At 39.5% G+C, this 25,837-nt stretch overlaps 1 protein-coding gene across 4 annotated transcripts in view; it reads right to left on the bottom strand.

Moving 5' to 3' along the window:
* The window catches only part of atp8a1 (ATPase phospholipid transporting 8A1), a 222,770-nt gene that overhangs the window by 123,134 nt on the left and 73,799 nt on the right, over positions 1-25,837 (bottom strand). For 3 of the 4 annotated variants that reach the window (XM_088343544.1, XM_088343545.1, XM_088343543.1), the window contains exons 15-19: positions 23,559-23,603; positions 14,433-14,505; positions 6,075-6,180; positions 3,300-3,382; positions 746-795 (exon numbers count right to left, since the gene is read on the bottom strand). In XM_088343544.1, the coding sequence (XP_088199670.1) occupies positions 746-795; positions 3,300-3,382; positions 6,075-6,180; positions 14,433-14,505; positions 23,559-23,603 (357 nt within the window). The remainder of the gene's footprint in view (positions 1-745; positions 796-3,299; positions 3,383-6,074; positions 6,181-14,432; positions 14,506-23,558; positions 23,604-25,837) is intronic. The other variant, XM_088343546.1, reaches the window with a different exon arrangement.

Genomic DNA, 25,837 nt, shown 5'->3' with positions numbered 1-25,837 from the left:
AAAGTAGTGCGTACAACTATTGCATTTAAGAAAGAAATAATAGCAAAATATGAAGGAGGTGTGCGAGTGTCTGATCCTCTCCCCACCATCCACCTGCGCCTTCTGCTGACCACCACAAAGGTAAGAAATCCTATGCATAATTCTTTTCTTTATCCTTTTTTTTTTATTTTTACACGTTCATGTTAGCGTAATCTTTCGTACGGAAGATTACGATAACGCAAACGTACGATTAGCCTGGGTTAGCTTTATGTTTACGTTAAACATTCAGGGTGTTGGAACGGAGCCCAACATTCAGGGTGTTGGGACGCAGCCCCCTTTCCAATGAACCGCTCACCACTTGTTGAGGAGACCCGGGTGCTAAATGACTTGTAAACGACCTGATTTTTTTATTTTTGCACGTTCATGTTAGCGTAATCTTTTGTACGGAAGATTACGATAACGCGGACGTACGATTAGCCTGGGTTAGCTTTATGTTTACGTTAATCATTCAAGGTAAACATTCAGGGTGTTGGAACGGATTAAAACGATTTACATTATTTTTAATGGGAAAAAACGATTTCGGTGATCGAACAAATCGGTTTTCGAACAGGGTTCTGGAACGGATTATGGTCGAGAACCGAGGTTCCATTGTAATTCGGGAAAATGTGCCCATACACGAGCAATTTGAGCTACGAACACGATAATTAAGATTGTATGAGGAGATACCTCTGAATAAGGAGATTTATGGTATCGAACTGCCTCTTACCTTGTAAACTCCAGCACATGAAGCAGCTCATATTTCTCCTCGCTCCCCATCTTAAATCACAACAGAGAGAACAAGATGAGATTCAATTAACATCTCTAATTGAACCAACCTGCAAGGCATGAGAGCAGACGATTACATCGAAGCGGAGGGCTAAAATGGGTCTGAGGAAGCTGCAGAAATTACAGCAACGCCTAAGAGACGCAATGTTCTTTGGAGCAGGGAAAAGGGAAAATGGTTCTGGCCTCACGACGCCTCCAGTGCAATCATCAGGTTAGCCAATTAAAGGAACAACAGGATGAATGACCTGCACACTCTGCACCAGCTCAGACTATCAACAAACACAGAGTTACAGTTGAAAGGCTGATTTTTCTTTTGAAAACGTCTTTTGTTTTGCTTCACAGAAATGCCTTTTCAATGAATAAACGCGAGGCAGACATTTTTCCCGATAAAAAACGAACGAGAACGTCGAGGCTCTAAGCCTGAAGAATCCAACAGTAACAACAGAACAGAAATAATGAACTCAATCACTCTCAGCTCGTTTGAATAGAAAATGAAAGTTTGACATTTAATCCCAACAAAGGTGCCGAATATGCTGAGAATAAAATAATACCTCAACGCCATGACGAAGTGAGAATGTAAAAGAACATATTTGATCAATTCCAGGCAATGGAAATCTTGTATCAATTGGAATTTTTAGTGCACAATGAAAGTTCTTCTATCCTTCTATAAAGACAGTGTCTGAAAAAATGTCCGCCCGGACGCCCGGGGCGTGCATTTTTCACGTCGGGCGTACAACTTACAAAACGTCTCCGCCCGGGTGGCAGACAACTTTTTCAAGAAAAAATAAATTTTCAACTCAAACGTTTGCTTTAATCCGATTTCAAAATCTTCGTTCAGTTTGGAAATTTCGATTGATTTAGCAATGTGCGTACTCGGCAGCCAATCAGAAGCCTGTATCGAATAACTTCATGCTTCCAGACTTTCCCGAGCGTTATAAGGTCTGCATTTGCATATGATTTTGCAAAGTCGAGGCACAGTGAACACAAGAAAAATGGAGAAGTAGGTTAGGAATCAAGCCAAAACCTCAGCCCCAGAAGAAATATTCAAAAGAAGTTAACAAAATTCATGACGCTACAAAACGTAAACGTACATTAAAAATATCGTGGAAATATCATATACACTGACTATCACGAATCGGCAAATCAATCAAGTCAAACCAGTTCGCCGCGGTATCGTTTTTTTCGTTGCAAACAAAGCGAGCGTTTGATGCTACTGTACGCTTGCGTCTGCCGCTGTAGTGCCTAATTTCGACTCCCCTGTAAAATCCCCCACCCCCCTCGCGTTAACGCGCATACTGCTGCGCTTCCGACAATAGCAATCGTATTCTATATAATAAGCTTATTAAAACAATAAAGCTATTGTCGCAACAGAATGCGTGTTCACGCGAGGGGGGAGGATTTTGCAGGGGAGTCGAAATCAGGCACTACACATCAACGGTTTGGTTTACAAAATAGAAATGCCAACTAATTTGTCCTCCCAAAAATATCTTTATTTACAAATTTAAATTTAAAGTGTTATTAATGAATATTTTAGTTACACTGATTACAATTGTTGTACAATTTTTTATTTTTATTTATCATATGCACAGAATGATATAACGAACACATGTACAATATACAGTGGAACCTCGGTTCTCGACCATAATCCGTTCCATTTCTTTGTACGAAAACCGATTTGTACGATCACCGAAGCCGTTTTTTCCCATTAAAAGTAATGTAAAATTGTTTTAACCCTAAATGTTTACCACGAAAGTAAACATGAAGCTAACCCAGGCTAATCGTACGTTCGCGTTAGCGTAATCTTTCGTACATGAAAGTGGAAAAATAAAATAATCAGGTCGTTTACACGTCATTTAGCACCCGGGTCCCCACAACAAGTGGTGAGCGGTTAAAGGATAAAGAAAATAATTATGAATAGGATTTCTTACCGGTCGGCAGAAGACATGCTGTATTCCTGAAAGAAGGGAAACTCGCACACCTTCTTCATATTTTGCTATTATTTCTTTCTTAAATGCAATAGTTGTACGCACTACTCCTCTTTTTTCACCTGTAGCAACTTTGCTGCCTGGCCAACCTTCTTCTGAAGCATAATTAGGGGTTAAAACACTCCCTTCACCGCTTTTGAAAAACGAAAACAGAAAAGGAGTGCGCGTTGCCGTGACAACAGTTCTTCACGAGGGGCGGGGGCAATCTACACTCGTACGCCGCTCAGCGTCACCCCCTAGCGTACCGGCGTTCGAACTCCGATTTTTTTTAACGAAAAGCGAAGCAAGAATTTCTCGAAATTTTTGGTCGAGAACCGATTTGTTCGAACTGAGAGGCGTTCGAAAACCGAGGTTCCACTGTAACATGTTAAATTACATAAATAAACACGTTTGGAAAAAAAATATGGTGTACGATTTTTTTTTTGTATTTCGTAAGGGAAAATACAATATTTTGTAAGGCCACGGAGCCCTGGAGGTTGCCAGGTATGTATTGCAGGGAATTAAACCTACCATTTCCACAATGACGCTGTCTGGGGTTCGACCAGAGAAGACAAAACCAAGGTTCTGTGCAGCCCTCACCAGAGCGCCTTCATCTTGGAAATGAAAAAAAAAGGGAATACACGTTACGCACAAATAGCCATTCAAAACAAGGGCGGTGTTGGCGGCCCAGGTATCTCGTGGCCTGGCTCGCACGAGGATGCTGCAGGGTGAGAAAAAGCTATCTGCTTGTTAGGTTACAGTTGACTTAACAAGCTCATCCCCCACTTGGTTCCAAACCCCCAAGCTGACATAAACACAACTGCAACGCAATTGGGCACAAAAAAAAAAAAAAAAAGCACAGGATGTCACGTGAAGTGGCGGCATCGAGTTTTTGAAAGACAATCATCCGTGTCATCCAAGTGTAAATATTTGTAGCGGTATGCATCAATATTAATATAATAACATCACCGACCGCAGATTATTTTCAGTTTATTGCCTCGTCTTATTTTAGGAAAGACGGCCCGCTCTGTGTTTACAGCAAACAATGCCTCGGGGGATGGTGACATTTCGCAATTCCATTAGGAGTGTCCTTTTTTTTTTTTAAACATTTTTATGCTACTGCTAAGGGCACTAGGCAAGTTTTAACGCAATGCAGCAACAAGGAGACATTTAACAAGGGGATTTTTCCTCTTGTTGGATTTTCAAAGGAAAAAAAGATGAATTTATTTAAACAACTTCATAAATCCCGATTTGTGTGTGTTTGTTTGTGACCTAAAGGCTTCGAAACGATCGAATTTTAAGCCGGCGCAAGTGTCTTTAGCTAGGATTTGTCACAATATACCCCCAATAAATACCAACAAAATCGCGAAACATCTGGTTTCCTGGGGGTCTCTACCGCCCTCTGATGGCCAAATTGAGTACTGCAGCGTCCGACCACTGACCACTTCAAGCAGTGTAATCCGATCTTTTATCAAAACAAACAATTTGATTTATAACACACATACTTGTCAATCCTGAGTGAGTAAAATGTTTAAAAAGTAAATCTAAAAATCGCATTTTACCCTTCAAATCGTATTTTTTGAAGGGGTGAATAACTGAGAAAATAAAGGTCTGACCTTTAAATCCACTAGATCAAATTATATCAACAAGGACCCTTTGCATAGAATGTTCGGAAGTGCAGGCTGGATACTAATATATGAAAAGTGATGTAAAAAAACTTAGCAAGGAGAGAATAATTCTTTCCTAAAAAATAAATCACACAGAGTTATGGAACGAAGAACTACCATACTAAGAGAGTCAATTCCTTAAAACAAAAGAGTTAAGGCAGAGATTTTAGGTCACAATGACTGATTCGATCAGATTTTTCAACAAAATCGCTAAACGTTTTATGGTTTTCATGGGGTCTCTACCACCCTCTGATGGCCAAATTAAGTACTGCAGCGTCCGACCAATAACCACTACAAGCAGTGTAATCCAATCTTTTTTCGAAACAAATAATTTGATTCATGCAATTGTTTCTTATGCACACGTTTCAACAAAAAACAGCCTTAACAACCTCGCCTAAGTAGAATGCCCAGCAAATTTTGTTCAATTATATTTTGGTAAATTTTTGCAGGGAGTCATATGACCTAGAACCGGATAGACTTTTCGATGCAATTTATATCCAATTGAGTTTATTGTGTGCAACTACTTAATGAGAAAAGAAGTAAAGTCAAAACATCATTGGAAAACCATTGTTTGGTGGGAATAGCATCAATTAATTTGAAGAATTCTGTTGATTTCTGCATGCGTGCTCCAGGCTACACATCGATAATAACCGGAAATGTTTTTATCTTAAAACTTAAACCTGAAATACAGTTTTAAAAACGCGAGTTTGCCTTAGTAACATTCTTGTAAATACCATCGAGTAGGGGTCGGGAACCGTTTTGACTCAAAGAGCCATGAAGGCAAAATATTTAGATTTGGGGTTATTTTGAGAGAGCCCTCCCAGAAATTTTAAAGACAAAATTCAACAAGACAGAAAAAAAGCATATTCAGCATATTTTATTTTTATTTCACTAAGTGACATTTGATGATTTGATGAAATTTATGAAAAAATAAAAATGCCAGATCTCGCCTGTGCCACATATCACTATAAATATATCACTTAAAATTTGTCTCCCTCCCGCAGTCCTCAGGCTCATTTCGACTATCATTTTTGTCCTAAGTAATGGTTTCAAAACAACGTGCAAGCAAAGTTCTTTTGTAAACATGTCACAAAATACTGCAAGCCAGAGTACTAATGTATTTAGCTTCGGCGCAGACAGAGACGGGCAGAAAGTAGGGAGCGCTTGCTACGTGCATAGCTCCGCCCATCGTACCGCTCACCCAATCAAATTGCTCTGGGTGCTTGTCAGTCATTTTTGGAAGTTTACTGTTTGTTCTATGGTTTTTCAACCTAAAATCTCTCAACAATGGATACACATTGTTTATGAGCTTCCACATAAATACTTAAAGACATACAGCGGGTCTGTTTATGTAGCACCCTGACTGTAAACCATAGTTAAAACTGCACCTTGTATATACTGGACCGAACCATTTAGCATGACATGAGTTTATTTTCTTCGTATTAATAAACTTCAGTTTTACATATCTGAACAGGAACAATATAGAAACGAATTTCAAGAGCAAAATGTTATCTCTGAGGTAGATGTAGTCATGAAAAGAGCCTTGTATGGCTCACGAGCCCTAAGTTCCTGTCTCCTCCATGGAGCATGCACAGTCTTTGCTAATTTTGCATCTAATAATGTGTGAGGTTTGAAGTACCTGGGGAGGCTGCCTGGTAGGTGATTTTTCCATCGTTACGCTCCGGGACTGCGGTGTGGCAGATGGCCATCATGGTCATGAAGTCCAGGATGACAGCAGCTGTAGGCTAAAGAAAGAGGTGTAAATGTACAATGACCTTGGATTATCAACATGATCTATCTATCTACCTTGGTCAAATCCCTTGAGAGGGGTGACCGACGGCAAGACAAACACATACAAAAAAACAAAGAAAAGAAAAAAGGGAAAAGTAGCAAAAAACACTAACAATTTGACCACAGCCAACCCAGATGACCAAACACCCAAACACGTTAAGCACCTCGGCACCCGAATTGGTCATGCTTTCGTCCCTCCAGATGAAACGGGACACCAGAAAGCGGCCATGTCACTCGGGTCAGGGCGACACAACGCACTCTTCTGTTCAACAGCTTTCACTGGTTTAACCCTGCCGCATCATAGAACACATCCAAACATCCCACTATCCTTTCACAACACCTCTCCACTCATTCCTATCACCAATAATAGCTCTAGCTTCCACTATACTTAGACCTCTTTCCTGCAGAGCACTCATAACACCATCCATCCACATCAATCGTGGCCTTCCTCTTGGTCTCCTTCCATTTACTTCTGCTCTGTAGATCCTCTTCAACATTCGCTCCTCAGCCATCCTCTCCATGTGTCCAAACCAACCGAGTACTCTCTCATCCACACGCTTTCACAGTTCCGCTACTACTCCAGTTCTGTCTCTCACAATTTCATTTCTCAATCTATCCAATCTTGTCACTCCTAACATACTCCTCAAACACTTCATCTCAAAAACATTACCATTCATCAACATGATAAATACTATAATAACAGAAGAGTGGAAGAAAAGTTGGGATTTGGGTGCCAACATTGGTTTTAAATCAAGCATTAGAATGATTACAAAGGCTTTTAAAGTTTTAGTCTACAATTGCTCAAACAAATCTCTTTTATTGTTGCATTACTTCCCCCATTGGACATTAGCATAAAACTTGGATCCCCTTTTCCATGCCATGGACAAAGAAGCTAACAGTGTCATGATTGCAACTGTGAATCTTGAAAACGTAAGTGCGGTCTTCCATCCCCACTTATAACCTTTTAGAATATAACCAAGAACAAACTGTCAACCACAAATCGATATTTCATAAGAGAGAGGAGAGAAGAGGATTTACACGAAAGTCCCATGGGTGTTGTGAGAGCACACTTGTCTGAAACAGACAATGAGAGTCGCGACTCTCATCTCTGAAATGGGTCTGGAAAAAACTGATGTGCTCAGAGGATAATTACTTCATAAATAAAAGCACCGTTTGTTATGTTCTCAAGATAGGAAAGGACACGAAAAAAAACAATGTTTTCAGTTCAGTACAGTCTCTTGGTTGTTTTAGATAGAAAATACCAATTGAAAGAGAAGCGTTTCCATCATTTTGCCCGGAAAACTACCATATTTGCCTCTCTATATATACCTTATACATTGCACTCCCAAAAAACAGGCCTTTATCATTTACTTTTCATATATAAGACGCACTAGACTATAAAGCGCATGTAAATAAAGACAACATTCTGCAAACAGGGAGCCTGATGTGCTTACCTTTGGCGAGAGATGGGAGGGAGTGCTTGCACTTTTTGCATAGCTCCACCCATCCCTCCCACTCACCCAATCAAATAACTTTAAGTTCTCTTCCGGTGTTTTGGCGTATTTACAGTTTGTTCTGTGGATTCATCATAAGGTATCTGAACACTGAAGACAGATAATATAGTGAGGTTTTATATAACGGATTCTTTAGCGTTGTACAGTCAGAACGAGTTTTTTTTTTTTTTTTGTGACACCTTGACTGTAAATTGTAGTGAAAAACGTGCCCTATATATTCTGCGAAGTACTGCTCCAATGTCAGCTTTGGTTTGGCTTTGCGTGTATCTGAACAGGATTAGTAGCTTACGTTTTGGACGAGATGGAGAAAATTTGCATGCAATCAAATTTGTCTCTGAGCCACAGGTACTCATAGAAAGAGCCATAGGTTCCCGACCCCTGCCTTAAAACATTTGTCATTGCTAAAAACCCCACCACTGAAGCAAGCTATCACATTGCTCACTGCATAGCAAAGCACAGAAAACCATTTACTGATGGCGAATATTAAGAAGCGTGTGTGTGCGTGTGTGCGCGAGCGCGTGCCTTCTGCTTTGCTGCTGTTATTTCGAGTTTTGATATTTTCTGCAAGAAAATATCATTGATGAATGGTATGGTAGCTGTCCATATCACTTGTTTTTGATTGTAGTTAATTGTTGATGAAGAATGGTTGATTCTGGTTCATTCGTGTGGTAAAAAGTTGAAGTCAGGGATGGCTACAGGCCTTTCCACGTGTTATTCACATTCTTTTTTTAGTTGATTGATGAACAAGAATAGTGGAAGATAAATTGGTCAGTTATACGATTTCAATGTATATCCATGTTGTCTATTTGGTGTAGAATTAATTAAAACACACTGAAAAAACACACTGGCACACTGATTTACAAGGGAATTTGAAAGTGGCACTCCAAACCAAAAAGGTTGCTGACCTCTGCACTAGACAAATAGTGACACAGATAACATATGAAAAGGCATGACGTTTTTTTTTTAATTATCACACTACTTTTACTCACAGTGCCAGAAAAGAATGTTAGAGAATGTAGAAAACAAAGTCGTCCTGAAAGATATAAATAAAACAAACAAGCACGACGAGGGACACAACTTTTTGGTGCATCTGATTATGAATCAGACTTTGCAGTTATTTATATCTTATAGAGCAACTTCTTGTTTGCCTTATTCTCTCACACTGGTTTCTAGCACAGTGAGTAAAAATGGTTTGAAGAAATAAAAATGTCTTTTCATATGTCATCCAGTGGTCTAGTTGTAAAGTGTCAGCGTTCTCACTGCTGTGAGCCGGGTTTGATTCCTGTTGTATACTATCTATTGCGATTTAGGTCAGCAATATTTTTGATTAATCACTTAATGCTCAAGTAAAATTGTATACTACTACTGTAGTCACGTGGGTTAGAAGGTGCTCTTTCAAATTTGGAGCCAATCGGAAGTTATCAGGTGCACTTTATAGTCTTTGAAATAGGGTAATTTTTAAAAAAAATCATAAACTGGTCAACAAATATGAGTTTCTAAGGGCATTTCCCATGTCATATGAAAACATAGTGCCAGAAAACATCCAAAAATTATTCACTCGGAAAGAGGGAAGTTATAATTTAAGGGGCTGTAGTAAATTCAAAATCCCAAAGGTGAGAACCACCAGGAAAAGTATGTGTGTGTCTGTGTGTGGAGTCAAACTTTGGAACAATTTACAAGACGAGATCAAACAATGTCCAACTATTCACGTGTTCAAATATAAATACAAAAAAACATTACTGGCAGAATACAGAGATGAAGAAAATAGCGTATGAGTGATAGTAGAGATTGGAAATAATGTGTTTACAACTATAGTTAACCTTATTTTTATTGTTAGTATTATATCATAACTGTTATTATTGCTATTGTTGTTATTATCATTGGTGTCACAATGATGTTTAGTGACTAGTAGGATTATAAGGTTAATAGATGGGTACTACGATGATTAGTGTATAAAATATCTGACTATTGTTATAATTATTGATATCTGACCTATGTAATATGTATATCGGTGAGACTGTTATATTAGACACATGAAGAGCTATCTGTAAAATGTATTTAATAGGGAAAATAAGCATCTGCTTCATACTACCCCTTTTCAAACATGTTATGTTAACATTATTTTGTTATTGAGTCATTGTTTTTGTTTTATTTTAATGTTCAAAATAAAGTTTTCATTCATTCATAGTTCGGATGCGGTCGTCCCTGGCAACGCTGCTATACCACGGAAGAGAAGATGAAGTTGATAGAAGTGCTGTGGTGTGAGGGAGGGTGCATATGAATGAGTGAAGATGAAAGTACAGTTTCTATTACAGTCCAGGTGGCCATGAAAGCCCTTTTGTCTCCGTATGCTAATCAAGCTTGGGCTGACAGGCATCCTCCGAAGGATGAGGCGGTGTGTGTCGTGTGGATGCACCAAGGCTGAATTTAAACGCTGGGTTTAGCTTAGGCGCTCGTAAATTCGAGAGTTAAGGAATTATTATGCAAACCGGGGCCTTGACAAGTTCAAGCGCAAAGATCCGATGGGGCGGTCTCGTTGGTGAGCGAATACTTTGCCGTCAGCAATGGACCCAGACACTTGACCCGCACTGACTGGTGGGTCGTCACCTACTGTCAAAGCAACAGTGATGGATGCTTACTTCAGACTTTGATAGTGTGGTAGAAGTTGAAGGGTCCGGGGAAAAGATGATGATGAAATCCAGAAGAAAGTTCCAAAGAACCTTGGGGGGGTTTGGTGGAGTTTATTTTTGTTGCTGATGTGGTTATGTTTGATTTGTGCAAAAGACAGTGATATGGGGTTTGGGGTTTTTAAGGGTTATTGTTCTATCTTCGTTATTCATTATCCATTATCCGTTATCGGTCAGTTCATAATACGCTAAAAGCCTAGGAGCCGGGACACTTACTCTCAGCCAAAAGGCCAAGCTAAGGTCCTAGCCCTAAAGCCTTGCTGCGATCATTGCGAATTCACCGTTCTGCCTTTGGTCTTTAAGCCTAAATCCACTTTGTAAACATCAGACTAAAAAAAAAAAAAAAAACGAGTCAGTGTTGGTGGCCAGCTCTGCTTCACGGCAAGTGATTCCGAAATTATGTATTGACGGTGATCGCAGCAAGGCTTTAGGGCTAGGACCTTAGCTTGGCCTTTTGGCTGAGAGTAAGTGTACCGGCTCCTAGGCTTTGTAGCGTATTATGAACTGACCGATAACGGATAATGGATAATGGATAATGAATAACGAAGATAGAACAATAACCCTTAAAAACGCTACAAAGCCTAGGAGCCAGTACACTTACTCTCAGCCAAAAGGCCAAGCTAAGGTCCTAGCCCTAGTCTGTATTTGCAAATAATTTACTCTCCTGGATTTACTTCACTAACGGTTGTAAGAAGACCATGATTGCGTATCATTATTGAACGTGAATTTGAACCGAGTCAGTGTTGGTGGCCGGCTCTGCTTCACGGCAAGTGATTCCGAAATTATGTATTGACGGTGATCGCAGCAAGGCTTTAGGGCTAGGACCTTAGCTTGGCCTTTTGGCTGAGAGTAAGTGTCCCGGCTCCTAGGCTTTGTAGCGTATTATGAACTGACCGATAACGGATTTCCCGCACTACAGGGTGCACCGGATAATAAGGCGCACCCACCAAAAATGGTCTTTTGTAATACAGTGGAACCTCGCTAGTTCGCGGTTCCACTTTTGCGGGTTCAGAGCTTCGCGGGTCTAAAAAATATACCTTACCTTCTCAAAAAAAGCATTTATTGACTTGAGCAAGCGCAAGCTTATGTCAACTGAGGACACAGTGTGGACACTCTTATTGTGAAGGGGGAGGGGGAGGCCCTGACACAATGCTTAGTCATGGTGAGTTACTGCTTCGCTCACCCCCCCTCCTTCAACTCCTCCCACCTCACCCCCTTCTTATGTGGCTCTGTTTATCAAGGAGGAACTCGGCGACGCGACGTAAGTGTGTTCTCTTCTGTCACATTTCATCTCAAGTGTGACTTTATTATACCAAAAGCGAGCGGTTGTTTGTACTACCTAAACACGGCTAATTGTGTGTGGTTTCATGTATTTGTTGTAAAAGCCGTTCGATGCCGCTAGCTAAAGTATGTTGTTATTGTCAGAAGGTAGCTCTTTCACTTTCATTAAAATGAACACAGACCATTTTTTTAACTGTTGTTTCCCAAAATGCTTCACAAACACTCATCAAATATCACATTTTCACTGTTTTTATTTTCAATATGAAACCGGTATTGTTAACAAGCGAAATAAGCTGCGATGGCTGCATGTGGTTGAGAGCGGTTAATACAATCATACTGAATGGTTTGTAGTGGTTTCGCCACAGTCCTATTCCGTGTAAATTGATAATGTAAGACATGGCTACACTTGTGGGTCATGTTTTGGTACATTCAGTTCCAGTGTGAAGAGTTCTGGATGAGTCACCCAATAACTCCTTGACATCATTCCAGCGATCACTTCGGTTTAATGGCGGGGGGGTATACTGTATACCTGTATAGGTTTTTTTAAGCATTTTTGAAGGGCCGCCGCTACTTCGCGGATTTTCAGTTTTCGCAGGTGGCCTCGGTCCCCATTAACCGCGATAACCGAGGGATTACTGTATACGTTTCATACATAAGGCGCACTCGACTATAAAGCGCATCAAATTGAGACGACTGAAAGAGCTCCCGTGTAATGCATTGCATTAATATGTACCACTGACCAAAATCGCAAAACATTGTATGCAATGTAAATGGTCTGCTTTTATATAGCGCTCTTCAAGTCAATGAAGACCTCCCAAAGCGCTTTACAATGTGCTTCACACTTACCCATCCACACACACTCACACACCTATAGCACCGTCAGCCATGCAACGCAATGAAGTCAGGACAATTCCTTGCAAGTTGAAGTTTCAAATCAGTTTTAATTCAAAACTACCGTCCTCCCCCTTTGCATCCACCTGCTACCCCACTTGACCAGCTCAAGTCATGTCACAACAAATATAAATATAATGTTATACTTCTTTTACATGAATATTTATTTATAGTGTTATTTAATCTGACATATGACACAAAAGAAGTACTTACGTCATACTATTTTGATGTTTTTTATCTGGGCTATCAGGGGTTAGGAAAGCATTAGCTAATTAGCATCGGTTTCCCCCTCTATATGGCAATTTTACTGTAGGATCCACACCTCAGAACGGAGTCATGCTGTATCCTGGGGTTATATTGTATGTAAATATATAGAAGAATTTTTTTCCCATCAATAGATTATTTTATTGTAGTTTTTAAAACATTTTCAACTGTTCAATAATGGACCCCAGATTATGAGTAGTGATGGTACGATGATACAGATGACATATGAAATGGCATTAGACCTTATCACATGATCACACTATTTTACTTACAGTGCCACAGCACTGATCTGCAGAGTGCATTCTAATAGGTTGTAGGTCTCTCCATTTCTTCCTCTAAGAGTCAATAACCTCTTGGTTTAATAAATAAAAAAACTTGAGTTGTATTTTGGTAAAATACTGTTTACTCCATTCTTTAACATTTGTTGGTAAAAAGAACACTATATAAGAATGCACTATGCAAATTAGTGTTCCTGGCACCATGAGAAAAATAGTGTGATAATGATAAAAGGTCTAATGCCTTAGGGTGTTTCCTGTACCACAGGTGGTTTAGGGGTCAAGAGTCTGAATTCTCACCATTCAAAATCCGGGTTCGATTCTCGTCTCATACAATGCCTTGCAATTTTGGTCAGGGATGTTTATCGATTTGATAAATCATTGCTCAATTACAGTAATAAAACATACCTGAAATTATCCTATGCATTTCCAATCATAGCCGCTGTATGATGCAATATATAAGGCGCACTGGTTTATAGAGCGCACTTCTGATATTCAGGTCGAAATGTTTTCAGGTGCGCCTCATAGTCCAGGAAATACGGTATATCCCAAAAAAAATCAACAAAAGGATGATGAGGGTTTCATGAGTTCTAAGCATAGCAAAGAAAAAAGGGGGCAGCACGGCGGTGAAGCGGTTAGCGACACAGTTCTGAGGTCATGAGATCGAACCTCCTGTGTGAAGTTTGCATGTGCTCCCCTCGCTTGCATGGGTTTCCTCCGGGCACTCTAGTTTCCTCCCACATTCCAAAAACATGCATGTCAGGTTAATTGGCCGGTCCAAATTGTCCCTAAGTGAGAATGAGGGAGTGAGTAGTCTGTCTCTGTGTGCCCTGCAACTAGCTGGCAACCAGTTCTAGGTGTCCCCTGCCCACTGCCTAAAGATAGCTGGGAAGGGCTCCAGCACGCCCGCGACCCTACTGAGGATAAGCGCTGCAGATAATGGATGGATAGTTATCTTGTATCATGCTAGGAAGAGAAATAAATGAATATAATGCAGCTTTGTTGAGTTTCCAGTATTTTTCTTAATAAAAAGTAAAGAAGGAGTTAATATGATTGTTTTCCCAGTAAGGTGAATATACTTTCAAGGACAATTTTAATCAAAGTGATTAAGTAGTATAGATGACAAATACCGTAAACGAGACAAACACAAAATTTTCCATCAGGCTGCTTCTAAACGTGATCACCACAACACGCCAGGGTTTGGTACCAAGCCTATATTACAGCACACACAATTATTCCCACATCATTTTTCGTTCCGAGCAGCAGACGCAAATTGACGGAAGACTTTACTCACATGATTACTTTGGAGGTTTTCCAGCAAGCTCGGGTCGATAAATCCCGACTCCTCTGACGAGTGCGTGCTGTGCCTGGAAAGACGACATAATGAATGTCAAAATAAACAAAATACCACACAAGAATGAAACAACGATGAAACCTCAATTAGAGAGGTGTAGGGACTACTAGACAAATTTAATAAAAGCAAGAAAAATATTACCGTAAATTCCGGACTATAGAGTGCACCTGATTATAAGCCGCACCCACCGCATTTTAAGAGGAAAAACGATTTTGTACTTACACAAGCCGCACCTGTATATAAGCCGCATGCGCCCACATTAAAACAATGTAACACAAACACAAAATTAACCCAAACCGGACTTTAAGTCCCGCGATTGAAACTGAATGTCCTTCATTAAAGTACACAGTCCAAAAATCACAGCCAGGTAATGAACGGAAAATGATACCGGTACTTAAGGTTTGATGCAGACCTGCAGAGTACGGGTCGCGTTGAAAGTAATCCAAGGAAAAAAGTGTATATTTCCAAAGGTAAGGGTGGGAAAAATATATATCCGCTATTGTCCGCCGCGCCCACAAACAGGTCTCACCTTTACACCACTTCCCGTCACCCCCCGTTTGTTCCGCCCCTTCTTTTTCATTCGCCCGTGCAAAACATATCAGAATAAGTCTCTAAAATAAATACATTACAAAAATATACAGTTGCAAATACATATTATGCATGGTTACACATATTTACAAAGAAAGACGGTGCAGAGTTTTCAAAGCTTTAATAATAATAATAATAATATAACTTTAATCCAAATGGTGCCTGTGACAGGGCAGTTAATGGTAGCAACACGCTACCGTTAACATTTGACATTGCTTCTAAATGTGATCATATTGACTAAAATACGGTGCGATAATTACACAAATAAGAAAAAAATGATCCCTAATGATATTTAAAGAGCATTAGAATCAGCAAATTAAGGTCACTCGTAAGGGATAAGAAAAAACATTTGTTCCCCATGAGTACTGGATTTTACGCACTATGAGGCACATTGGTTTATAAAGCACACCCCTGAAAATGTCGTCTGTGATCTTTTTTCAAATATAATGCAAAAAAGCATTAGGTTTTATCTCATCAACATTTTAGAGAATGGGGAAAACAAAGTTGTCCTGAAATATATAAATAAATGCAAAAAAAAAGCAGAACAAGATGAAGAACTTTTGGGGGACTTTAAATAAATAATGTTATGTTGGTATTGTGTTCATAGTATACTTGTCGATAAATTATTTTAATCAGGACTGCGGGCATTCAATATTTGTCACTTAATATGCTTAGTTTGATCCAAGAAAATGAAAATATTAAACTTATTTTTTTATAACTTTCTGCTTTTGCCATTATCCAACATTTGTATTTGGTACTGTGATTAAAAATGGTGTGATAATGAGATGGGACCTAATGCCATTTCATTCACTATGCAAAGGTTTAGTGGCCTTCGTATTAAGATCCGGCGCTCTCACCGCAGCTATCTGGGTTTGATCCCCAAATCCACTATTGTATTGCAACATAAGTCAGTGATATTTTTTGACTGATCACCAATTTTAAAAATATGGTAATATACCGGTATACCTTTCCAATTTTATCCATATATAATGGCGCATCGGATTACAGTCCCCATTTATTTCTGCCCAATTTAGCTGCACATTATAGTACGGAAATACAGTACTATAAATGTTTATTGGTCCAAGAAATAACTCCCGTATTATCACGAATATAAGGCGCTCCTAAAAGCCTTTATTTTTTTCAAAAACTGACCATGCGCCTTATAATACAGTGCGCCTAGTATATGGATCGATATTGAGTCGCAAGGTCTCGCAACTAAGAAAAGCAGCCGCCGACTAGATTTTCCCCCACAGGCAAAGTAGTCCGCGTTGTATGCTGGGATATATATATATATATATATACCAGTATATATACCAGCGTTTTATTTCCTAACCAATGTGTCAATAATCATTTCAATCGGTCACTATTGGACAAAATTATTCGGGGGTAAAAGAGGCGGGTCCTTTTTAGCATTTTCAGGCTCGCATAGGCTAAAGCGGGGCAAAACAAAGCCTGCAACTGGCCAAAAAAGATGCATGTGAATCACACGTTAGGTTGCTCTACGGCACGGAGAAAACATTTTTTGCTACTGTAGTGTGTATTTGTAAACATGGATTATGGGGCTAAAGAGACAGCTAGCAACAAGCAACGTCCATTGATGAAGATGCTTTTAAGCAGATTTTTTCTTTTATTTGTCGACATTATTGCGTGTTTTGGAGTATGTAAATATTTTACACGGTTGGATTTACTACACTCATGGATGTAAGAGGACCATGGTTGCGTATTATTATAGAATGTGATGGCTGCAAGACGACTTTGGTGAGCTACCCCGGCTTTATATCTTGTTTCAGACTGATCTTGATGTTTCTGTGATGAGTCTATTTTTCAATTCAATTCAAAGTGTTTATTGTCATATGCACAGTAAATAACCACGTTTCCCTGCACAATGAAATTCTTACTTTGCTGTCCACACAGTTGCCAGCGAAAAAGAAAACAGAAACTAAGAAATGGTTGGCATTTCTTGAATCCCAAGAGTTAAGCCTTCCTAATGATATGTGAAATGACGCATTTGAGTGATTGTGAACTCGTACGGACACTGTGTTTGTACGTGTCTGAGACACGTATTTGCGAGTCGTCGGAATGTTAAGGGATCAATAAGTTTGACTGAACAATCTGACAGTTTTGTTGACGTCCCCACTGTAGCACCTTATAGTCCGGTGCGCCTTATGTATGGAAAATAAAGGACAAAAAACTATTTTTGGGGGGGTGCGCTTTATAGTCAAAATACGGTAATAAGAAAAACACACTGACAAAATGTTTTATCGGAAAGTTCCAAGCTTCAAGGTTTTTGTTGCTTAATAAAAGAAATGATGTCTTTTATTAACCCAGCAGCTATAGCGTTGGCCCGTCTACCGGCCTCTCGCCTCCTGTCCAGTGGTGATCGATCCACCGTGCCATGATGAATGGCGGCCGATACTTTAGGCAGACTGCAGCTTTTGTGCACGGAGCTGCAGACTTGATAGATATGTTACCACTAGCGGCTGCTATATAGGGGCAACCAAGAGACTACTATGCCTTACAGAGCCAGTCTCATCACGAAAATTCACATAGACACCAACAATGCAAATTCAAACAAGACAATTTAAATTTTTCCGGACGGCTTTCTGTTTGCACCGTTCTCCAACATTTATCCTTGGTACCATAAATAAAAACTGTGTGATAACGAGATCAAATCTAATGCCTTTTCATATGTCATATCACTGGTTGGATAGTGGTTAGGATTTGGTGTCCTTACCGCCGCAACCTGGGTTCCGTTCCTGTTGCATCATGTGTTCTGCGATTGTGGTTAGCAATATTTTTCAATTGGTAATCAGTAGTATACCGTAAAACCTCATGTATAACACTTACCCAAGTTTAAGTGCTTGGACACCAACTTTTCTAATTGTAGAGGGCTTTTATGACAACAGGTAAATTAGTGGCGAGATTAAAAATAAAATAAGTGAGCTTTCCACTTGTGTAGTCATTTGGGTAACAGCTTTTACGTATTTAAAAAATATTGTTCGAACCCTGCAGATAAACGCTATCTTAATATCTATATTTTGAAATAAAGGGGTCTTGAAAAAGCTTACTTTATACTTTTCTGCCATGGTTGCCATGGCGCCCAATTGTCCGCGCCAGAGTGTGTCACGGTGCCCAATTGGCCCCGCCCGTGTGGGGCCAGCTGCGGCTCGTTGAGAGATTGGCTTTCTTTCTATATTAAGCTCAGCGCTCTCTGCTGTTTTGTCAGCCCGTCAAACGAACTTCTGCCCAACAAGACGTGGGTTTTCCTGTTGGTATTTCAAGTCCGGTATTGTTCCCGTTTATTTTTGTCCCGTTTAATTTCGGGTTCCAGTTTTGTTTCTGTCTGTTTTTGTCCTGTTTGTTAATTTCTCCAGTTTTTGTTCCCGTCTAGTTTCTCGTTTATTTTTGTTTTCCTGATTCGTTATCGATCTCGTCGGTCTCTGGCTTCGCGTCTTTCCTCGCCAGACCGGCTGCCTAACGTGCATGACTCCCCATTTCCTGTAAAATAAAGAGAACGTCACGCGATTGGGTCCTGATCCTGTTCTGGTTCATGACATTTGAACCACGATACCAATTGTATGTAACATCCTACATGCCGACATTTCTTGTGTAAATATCATGTAAATTATAACTATAGCCTTATCCTCCTTGTTTTATAACCTTATCTTATCTGTTCCTTTATCTTCTTGGCTTTTTACCTCACTGTGAATGTGTGAAACTGGAGTGTCATGCCCAATTTTGTTGTCACAATATGTTAACCCATTTTGTAACAATGACAATAAAGGTATATTCTATTCTATTCTATTTTCAGGAAAAAAACTTAGCTTTTTTATATAGAGGATTGTCATTGAATGTTTTTTGTGTGCTACTTAATCTAATCTATCTATGTAATATTATTGATCTAAACTGAATTTTGAATATAAATCTAATCTGTTTAAATTGAAACTACTCCCCATTTGTTGGTGCGTCTGTGACTGAACCGATTTTCGTGAACAACAACGTAAGTGCCATTATGTCGGTGTGAAATATTTTAAAACTGAAATTAATAGTACAATTGTGACATGTAAACTACAATTATTGGGTTATTAAAGTAATGCTGCCTGGAGGATTGTGACAAAATCCAGTCGTATCTCAACTTCCCTCTAATCTGATATCCCATTTCATTTTTATGAGCCTAGTTGAAATGGAATCAACCACTCTTTTGCTAGTTAAAACAAAGCGGATGCACTTCTTTTGCATCCACTGCTTCCAGGCACAATTTGCGTCAAAAGCTTGCATATTCCAAACATGCTTCACATTTCATTTTTAGACTCAAGCAACAATGATTATCCAGCCCTATTTACACAACCATGACTACAACACGCAGTGATACAACATTGCAGGGCGCGTACTCATTAGCATGTGACATTATCTTATGCTAATGCAGCAACGAGCACATCCTAAAATGGCAGCACGGGAAAAAGAACAGTGGAGCTGCTACGCTGCATCCGGGCATCATTCAACACGTTGCCGAACCCGGTGTAAGCTTTCAGGCTCTCCGGAGCTATCACTTATCGACCGACTGCCAGCTCACTGGGTGCGCCATCACGACAGGACCATGGGTGCTGAGGGCTTTCAATCAATTTACGGCAGCTCTCTCCGGATTAGAGCATAATATAATGGAGGCTTGGATAGGTTTTGTGACTGACCTGTAGCAAGGTGGAATTACATTGTTTTATTCCAAGAATGGAACCTTTTTCAATTTTGTGGTTTGAGAAAGGAAATCCTGATCACCGAATTTTCCACACTAAAAAGGGCACCCTTAAAAAATAGGCTATTTATTGTTCATATATAAGGCGCACTGGACTACAAGACGCAGGGAAATAAAATTAAAGTAAAATATATTTTATTTGTAGGTTAATACAGTATATAAAAGTCCATTGATTGATCAAAATGTCGCTAATCAAAATCACAAAACAGTGTATGCAACAGGAATAGAACCCAGGTCGCAGAGGTAAGAGTGCTGAAACTTAGCCACTAGAATACTAGCGGTACAGATGACGAACAAAAAGGCATGAAAAGCAACAATGGATTATCCTTCTACATAACTTTTTAATGAGACATTTTAGATCAGGAGTCACCACATTTTTAAACCTGAGAAACAAGACTTTGTAATAGTTTAGTGGAAAGGGGTCACCAGTTGTATGCATTCATAAAATAACAAGCTATCATGTTATAACCGGGCAGCTATTATTATTTTACCACGCTAATAACTGGTTTTATTTATAACAACATGGGTCCATCAACCACTAAATCAACTGTCTTGCATAAGGGCACTGAGGGATTTACACACGGGCGGCATTGGCTCGGGAGATGGATCGCTTGTCTTAGAATCAAGAGGTCGCTGGTTCGATTTCCTATATGTCGAAGTGTCCTTGGGCAAGACACTGAACCCCTAATGCCCCCAATAAGCAGGTAGTTGCCTTGCATGGCTGACGGTGCTATTGGTTAGTTAGTGTGTGTAAAAAGGGAAAGTGTGAAGCACATTGTTAAGTGCTTTGGGAGGTCTTGAGTGACTCTAAAAGCGCTATATAAATGCAGACCATTTACATGACACTACTTTTAGTCATGGTGCCAGAAACTAATTTCAGAGAATAAAGTAAACAAAGTTCTTCCTGAAAGATGTAAAAACACGCAAAAAAAGCAAGACAAGGGAATTATCTTTTTGTTTTCTCAATTGATGAATCAGACTTTGTTTTACTTATATCTTTCGGGACGATGTTCATTTTTTCCTTTCTCTAACATTCGTTTCTGGCACCATGAGTAAAAATACTGCGACAATGAGATCAAATCGAATGCCTTCATGTGCCATCGGTGGTCTAGTGGGGTTAGGTTTCAGCGCAACCTGGGTTTGATTCCCACAATGTTTTGCGTTGGTGAGCAATGTAGCATACTATAAAACCAAGTGTATTAACCCACAAAAATAAATACTGTATGCACTACTAATTTTATTCATCAGTAATTTGCGGTGTATTAAGTGCACTGAGCTATGAGATGCACCTTTAAATTTGCATTTTTTAGGTGCACTTTACAGTCCGTAAAATACGGTACTACTGTAGCAGTTTAAAAACGAATTCATTTGATTTCATTTTCAAACATGAATGTGTTCTAAAAATATTTACACTATCCATTTCAATGTTGCTTCTCAAGACAGAAGAACCTTACAGAGTCACGAACACAGAAAATTAGGAGATTGCCGGCTGCGGATACCGCAGAAGAGCCAACAACATTCTAAAGGACTCTTCTCACCACAGTCACCACCTGATGCTTGTTAACAGATCCCTTATATACAGAGTATCAGGCTCAGAGACATCCTAAACAAGCACACAAGACAGTAAAAAAAAACAATTTCATTTAAAAAAAATCCTACTGAATAGAAAAAATATGTATTTATGTTTTATTGTTTTATTCTAAATTTTGCACAATGCTGCTATTAATGTTATAACACTATTTTCTGATGCACAATTTAGGCCAGTCTAGAACCACAAAACTGTAAATATTACCTATCGATCCTAATATTATTGTTTATAAGTCCTGTGTGCTGCCTTTGACACTGTGGACCATTATATCTTACTCGAACGCTTGGAAAAATGGATTGGTCTCTCAGGAACAGTCCTCTTATGGTTCAGATCCAACCTCACAGAAAGGACGCGCTGTGTTAAATATGGTGAAATGATATCTGAGCCCTTTAGTGTTATCTGTGGTGTTCCGCAGGGTTCAGTACTTGGCCCCATTCTTTTTAGCATTTACATGCTTCCATTAGGTGATATTATTCACAAGTGTAATATCAGTTTCCATTGCTACGCAGATGACACACAACTATATCTTCCGATGGAGGAATCTGCCACACTAAATTGTAGACATTTGGAGGCCTGCCTCACTGAGATAAAAGAATGAACGTCACTCAACTTCTTGCGGCTTAACTCTGAAAAGACCCAAATGTTAGTTATTGGTCCATCTAAATGCCGTGACGTGTTCTCAAAAACAGCTCTAAACATTGACAAATGTAATATCACCCAGAGTGACTCTGTCAAAAATGTAGGTGTCATATTTGACCCTGATCCGTCCCTTCAAACACACGTGAAGGATATTACTAGAACAGCTTTCTTCTATCTTCGCAACATTGCTAAAATTCGTCCTATGCTGTCTCAGTCGGATAATTCACGCGTTTTTTACCTCCCGTCTCGATTACTGTAATGAACTACTCTCCGGTCTTCCGAAGTCCAAAATCAAGAGCCTTCAGCTGGTACAAAATGCTGCAGCGAGGCTTTTAACTAAGACAAGAAGGTTTGATCACAGTCACCCGATTTTAGCTAACCTGCATTGGCTCCCTGTTAGCATAAGATGTGATTTTAAGGTTCTGTTGGTAGGGTACAAAATCATGCATGGACTCTCATATCTTTCAGATTTAATTTCCCCCTATGTTCCAGTCCGGAGCCTTTGCTCTGAAAACGCTGGTCTACTAGTGATCCCAAGAGCCAAGAAGAGATCCGCAGATCCATTCGAGCCCCGGTGCTGTGGAATGCTCTTCCCCCTGATATTCGATCTGCAACCTCAGTGGAAATGTTAAAATCTAAGCTTAAAACACACTACTATTCAATAGTATATGAATAACCTATATTTTATGTTGACAATATCTGTGTATTATTTGCCCTCATGTAGGTTTAGATCAGGGGATGTGTCATAATAGTATGGTTTCCAATAATCTGTGGTCTGTGCAGCCCTTTGAGACTTTTTGTGATTAAGGGCTATACAAAAAACATGTCAGATCATATTGTAAACAATGTTGTAATCAATAAAAAAAAAGATAATTACATCCTAAATCACTGTTCACCCTAACATAACGTTCAGAAAGTCTAGAGCATTTTGCACTGTAGGGGGGAAAACAATATGGTGGTCCTGTTCAATTCTATTTGAAATAGCTCTATCAGGAATTTAACCCTCATCTAGCACCAAAACAATTCCCACACAAAACCAGGAAGCAAAAGTCAGGGGACTGGCACAGACCCCTGCTGGATACCCGTTGATAATACCATGAAACCTACCACAAGATGTTGTATTCGTTACACACTCAGAAAATAAGCAGCACAACATGCAACGATCAAAAACTCAAAACTGGTTAAGAAGAAAAAGCAGTCAAGAGGCAATTATTCAGCCAACACCAAACAGGCCACAACCACCCATGCAAAACAGTCGTGGCATGCGGTCACTACTCTTATTAACAATACTGAAGATGAATCCGTGTGTACCACAACTGAACACTTCCTAAACCAATCTGCAGAAATCGGATGTTAAAAAATGACATTGCAACAGTTAGACACACTCCCCTCACATAAGTCAGGGAACAGAGAAACCTATCACTCAATAAGTTTACATTCAAAACCACATTTCCACTAAGTACAGAAGGACTACATCACAAAAGCAGCCCAGGTAGCTTACCCGTCATCTTCTGCAAAACTACCGTCCTCAGTCTCGGGCACGTGACTGATGTGGGAAGGGAGAAAAGGAAATAATGACTGATGGTTATTGTGTTCTGTGTACTAACTACGATCTATTCTACAATCTAGGGAAACATTAACCCCTTAACATTTCTGTCAAATTCACCTACAATCCCAATGCAAAACATACCTTAAGTAAATTTAATGCTGTTCTTGAATCGTTTGGAGAATACGGACGCTTTTGGTCTCTTGTGAACATTTTCCCAAGTTTTTTCCCAAAGTACTACTAGCATTAAGTAATCCAAGTTGGAACACACAGAAATATAAGGGTTTGACCCTTTTTTGTCAATCAGATGCCGACAGATGAGCGTAACATGGGCATCTTACCTGGAAAACAGTTGAGACAATACCTTGAAGCCTTACCTGATACCTTGTCAGATTCAAATAACAATCTGAAAAACTAAATATCATATTTTACACATTTCCTAGGGTAAAATTCTAAATAGTGGCCTTTTGGAGATGAAGTTTACAGCTATTAAAACAGCGTATTTTATTTGGCTAATTATTTAGACATTGTGAAAGAGTTGTAAATAGTTGACTTCTCTCTCCAGATGTCAATCAATGATTTTGCACACTTGTGTGTAATAATAGTGCGTGAAAATGAATTGCAAGTGGTGTTGTGCATGTTTATTTTGAGGTTTAATTCTAATATGGAGTATATATGACCGCATTGTTCTTTTCGGATTTCATTGGCTAACCAATGTGTCAATCATCATGTGACTCGGTTACTCCTGGCAAAAAATATTTAAAGGTAAAGGAGGCAATGTCAGTTCATCAACACAGACTCTTCTAAGCCAATGCGGGCTGTGGACCGTAAAAAAAAGCCTGCTATTGACCGAGTGGTGTCAATCAAAAGGTCAGAGGCTAACGGCCATATTGGGAAAAATTTCACTAGTTTGTTTATTTTAAAACGGAAATTATGCGGTGAAACGATCGGATTAAAACATGGGTTGCCAACGATGCAGAAATGCTTTTAGGCGGATTTTTTTTGTATCCGTCAGCGTTATCGTGTGTTTTGCAGTAAATATTTTACACAGTTGGATGTTCTGGACAGTCCTGGATGTAGAGAGCCATGTTTGCGGACATTCAACTCATTTGCTGACTGCCAGGGGACACAATTGGTGAGCTACGACGGCTTTATAGTTTTCGGGTATATCGTTTCAGACTGATCGTGATGTTTCTGTGATGAGTACATTTTGTAATTGTCAGCATATTTTGAATCCCAAGAGTTTTAGCGTTCCAATCATGTGACGCATTTCAGTGACTGGTGACATTGTATAGACACATATTTGCGGCATTAATGGGTTAAGTTGGTGTCCGATGTATTTGGCCTGATACATCATATTTTCTGGACAATAAGGCGCACCTAAAAGATCCGGATTCAGCCAGAAATTTGAAGGTCTGCCTAATAATCCGGGTGTACCTTAAATACAGCAAAATATTGGTGGATAACATTTGAAATGCACAAAGTATTTATTCAGGTGCATTCCTACATGAAGTGTTATGGCATTCTACTTTATTTTTGCAATGATTGAAAAACTTTGTATGCAACGGGAATCGAACCTGGCGTGCGGCGGTGAGGGAACCGAAGCTTTACCACAAGACCACCAGTGATACAGCCGACATGCGACAAGGCATTAGATCTTATCTTATTATCACACATATTTTTTTTACTCATGGTGCCAGAATGTAGTAAATAGAAAGTCATCCTGAAAGATATAAATGGTTTATTATCAGATACACAAAGGAGTTGTTTTCTATGTTTTTCATTTATGAAATCTCTCAGAATAACTTTCCGTTTTCTCCATTTTCCAACCGTGGGTTGAATAAATGTGATATTGAGTTAAAATCAAATGCCTTTCCATTTGTTATCTGTGGTCTAGTTGTTAGGGGTCGGCGTTCTCACCACTGAGACCCGGGTTTGATTACCATAGCATGCAATGTTTTGCGATTTAGGTTAGGTCCGATTAATTGCTGCGATAGATAGATAGATGGTTAGAGAGAGAGAGAGAGAGAGAGAGAGAAAGAGAAAAAGAGAGAGAAAGAGAGAGAGAGAAAGAGAAAGAGAGAGAAAGAGAGAGAGAGAGAGAGAAAGAGAGAGAAAGAGAGAGAAAGAGAGAGAGAGAAAGAGAGAGAGAGAAAGAGAGAGAGAAAAAGAGAGAAAGAGAAAGAGAGAGAGAAAAAGAGAGAAAGAGAGAGAGAAAGAAAGAGAAAGAGAAA

The sequence above is a fragment of the Urocampus carinirostris genome, chromosome 9, assembly GCF_059441175.1.
Source record: "Urocampus carinirostris isolate Australia breed hairy pipefish chromosome 9, RoL_Ucar_1.0, whole genome shotgun sequence".
Classification (NCBI taxonomy): Eukaryota; Metazoa; Chordata; class Actinopteri; order Syngnathiformes; family Syngnathidae; genus Urocampus; species Urocampus carinirostris.
The sequence above is the reverse complement of the archived record's forward strand: the minus strand, read 5'-3'. Positions and strand labels throughout refer to the sequence as shown.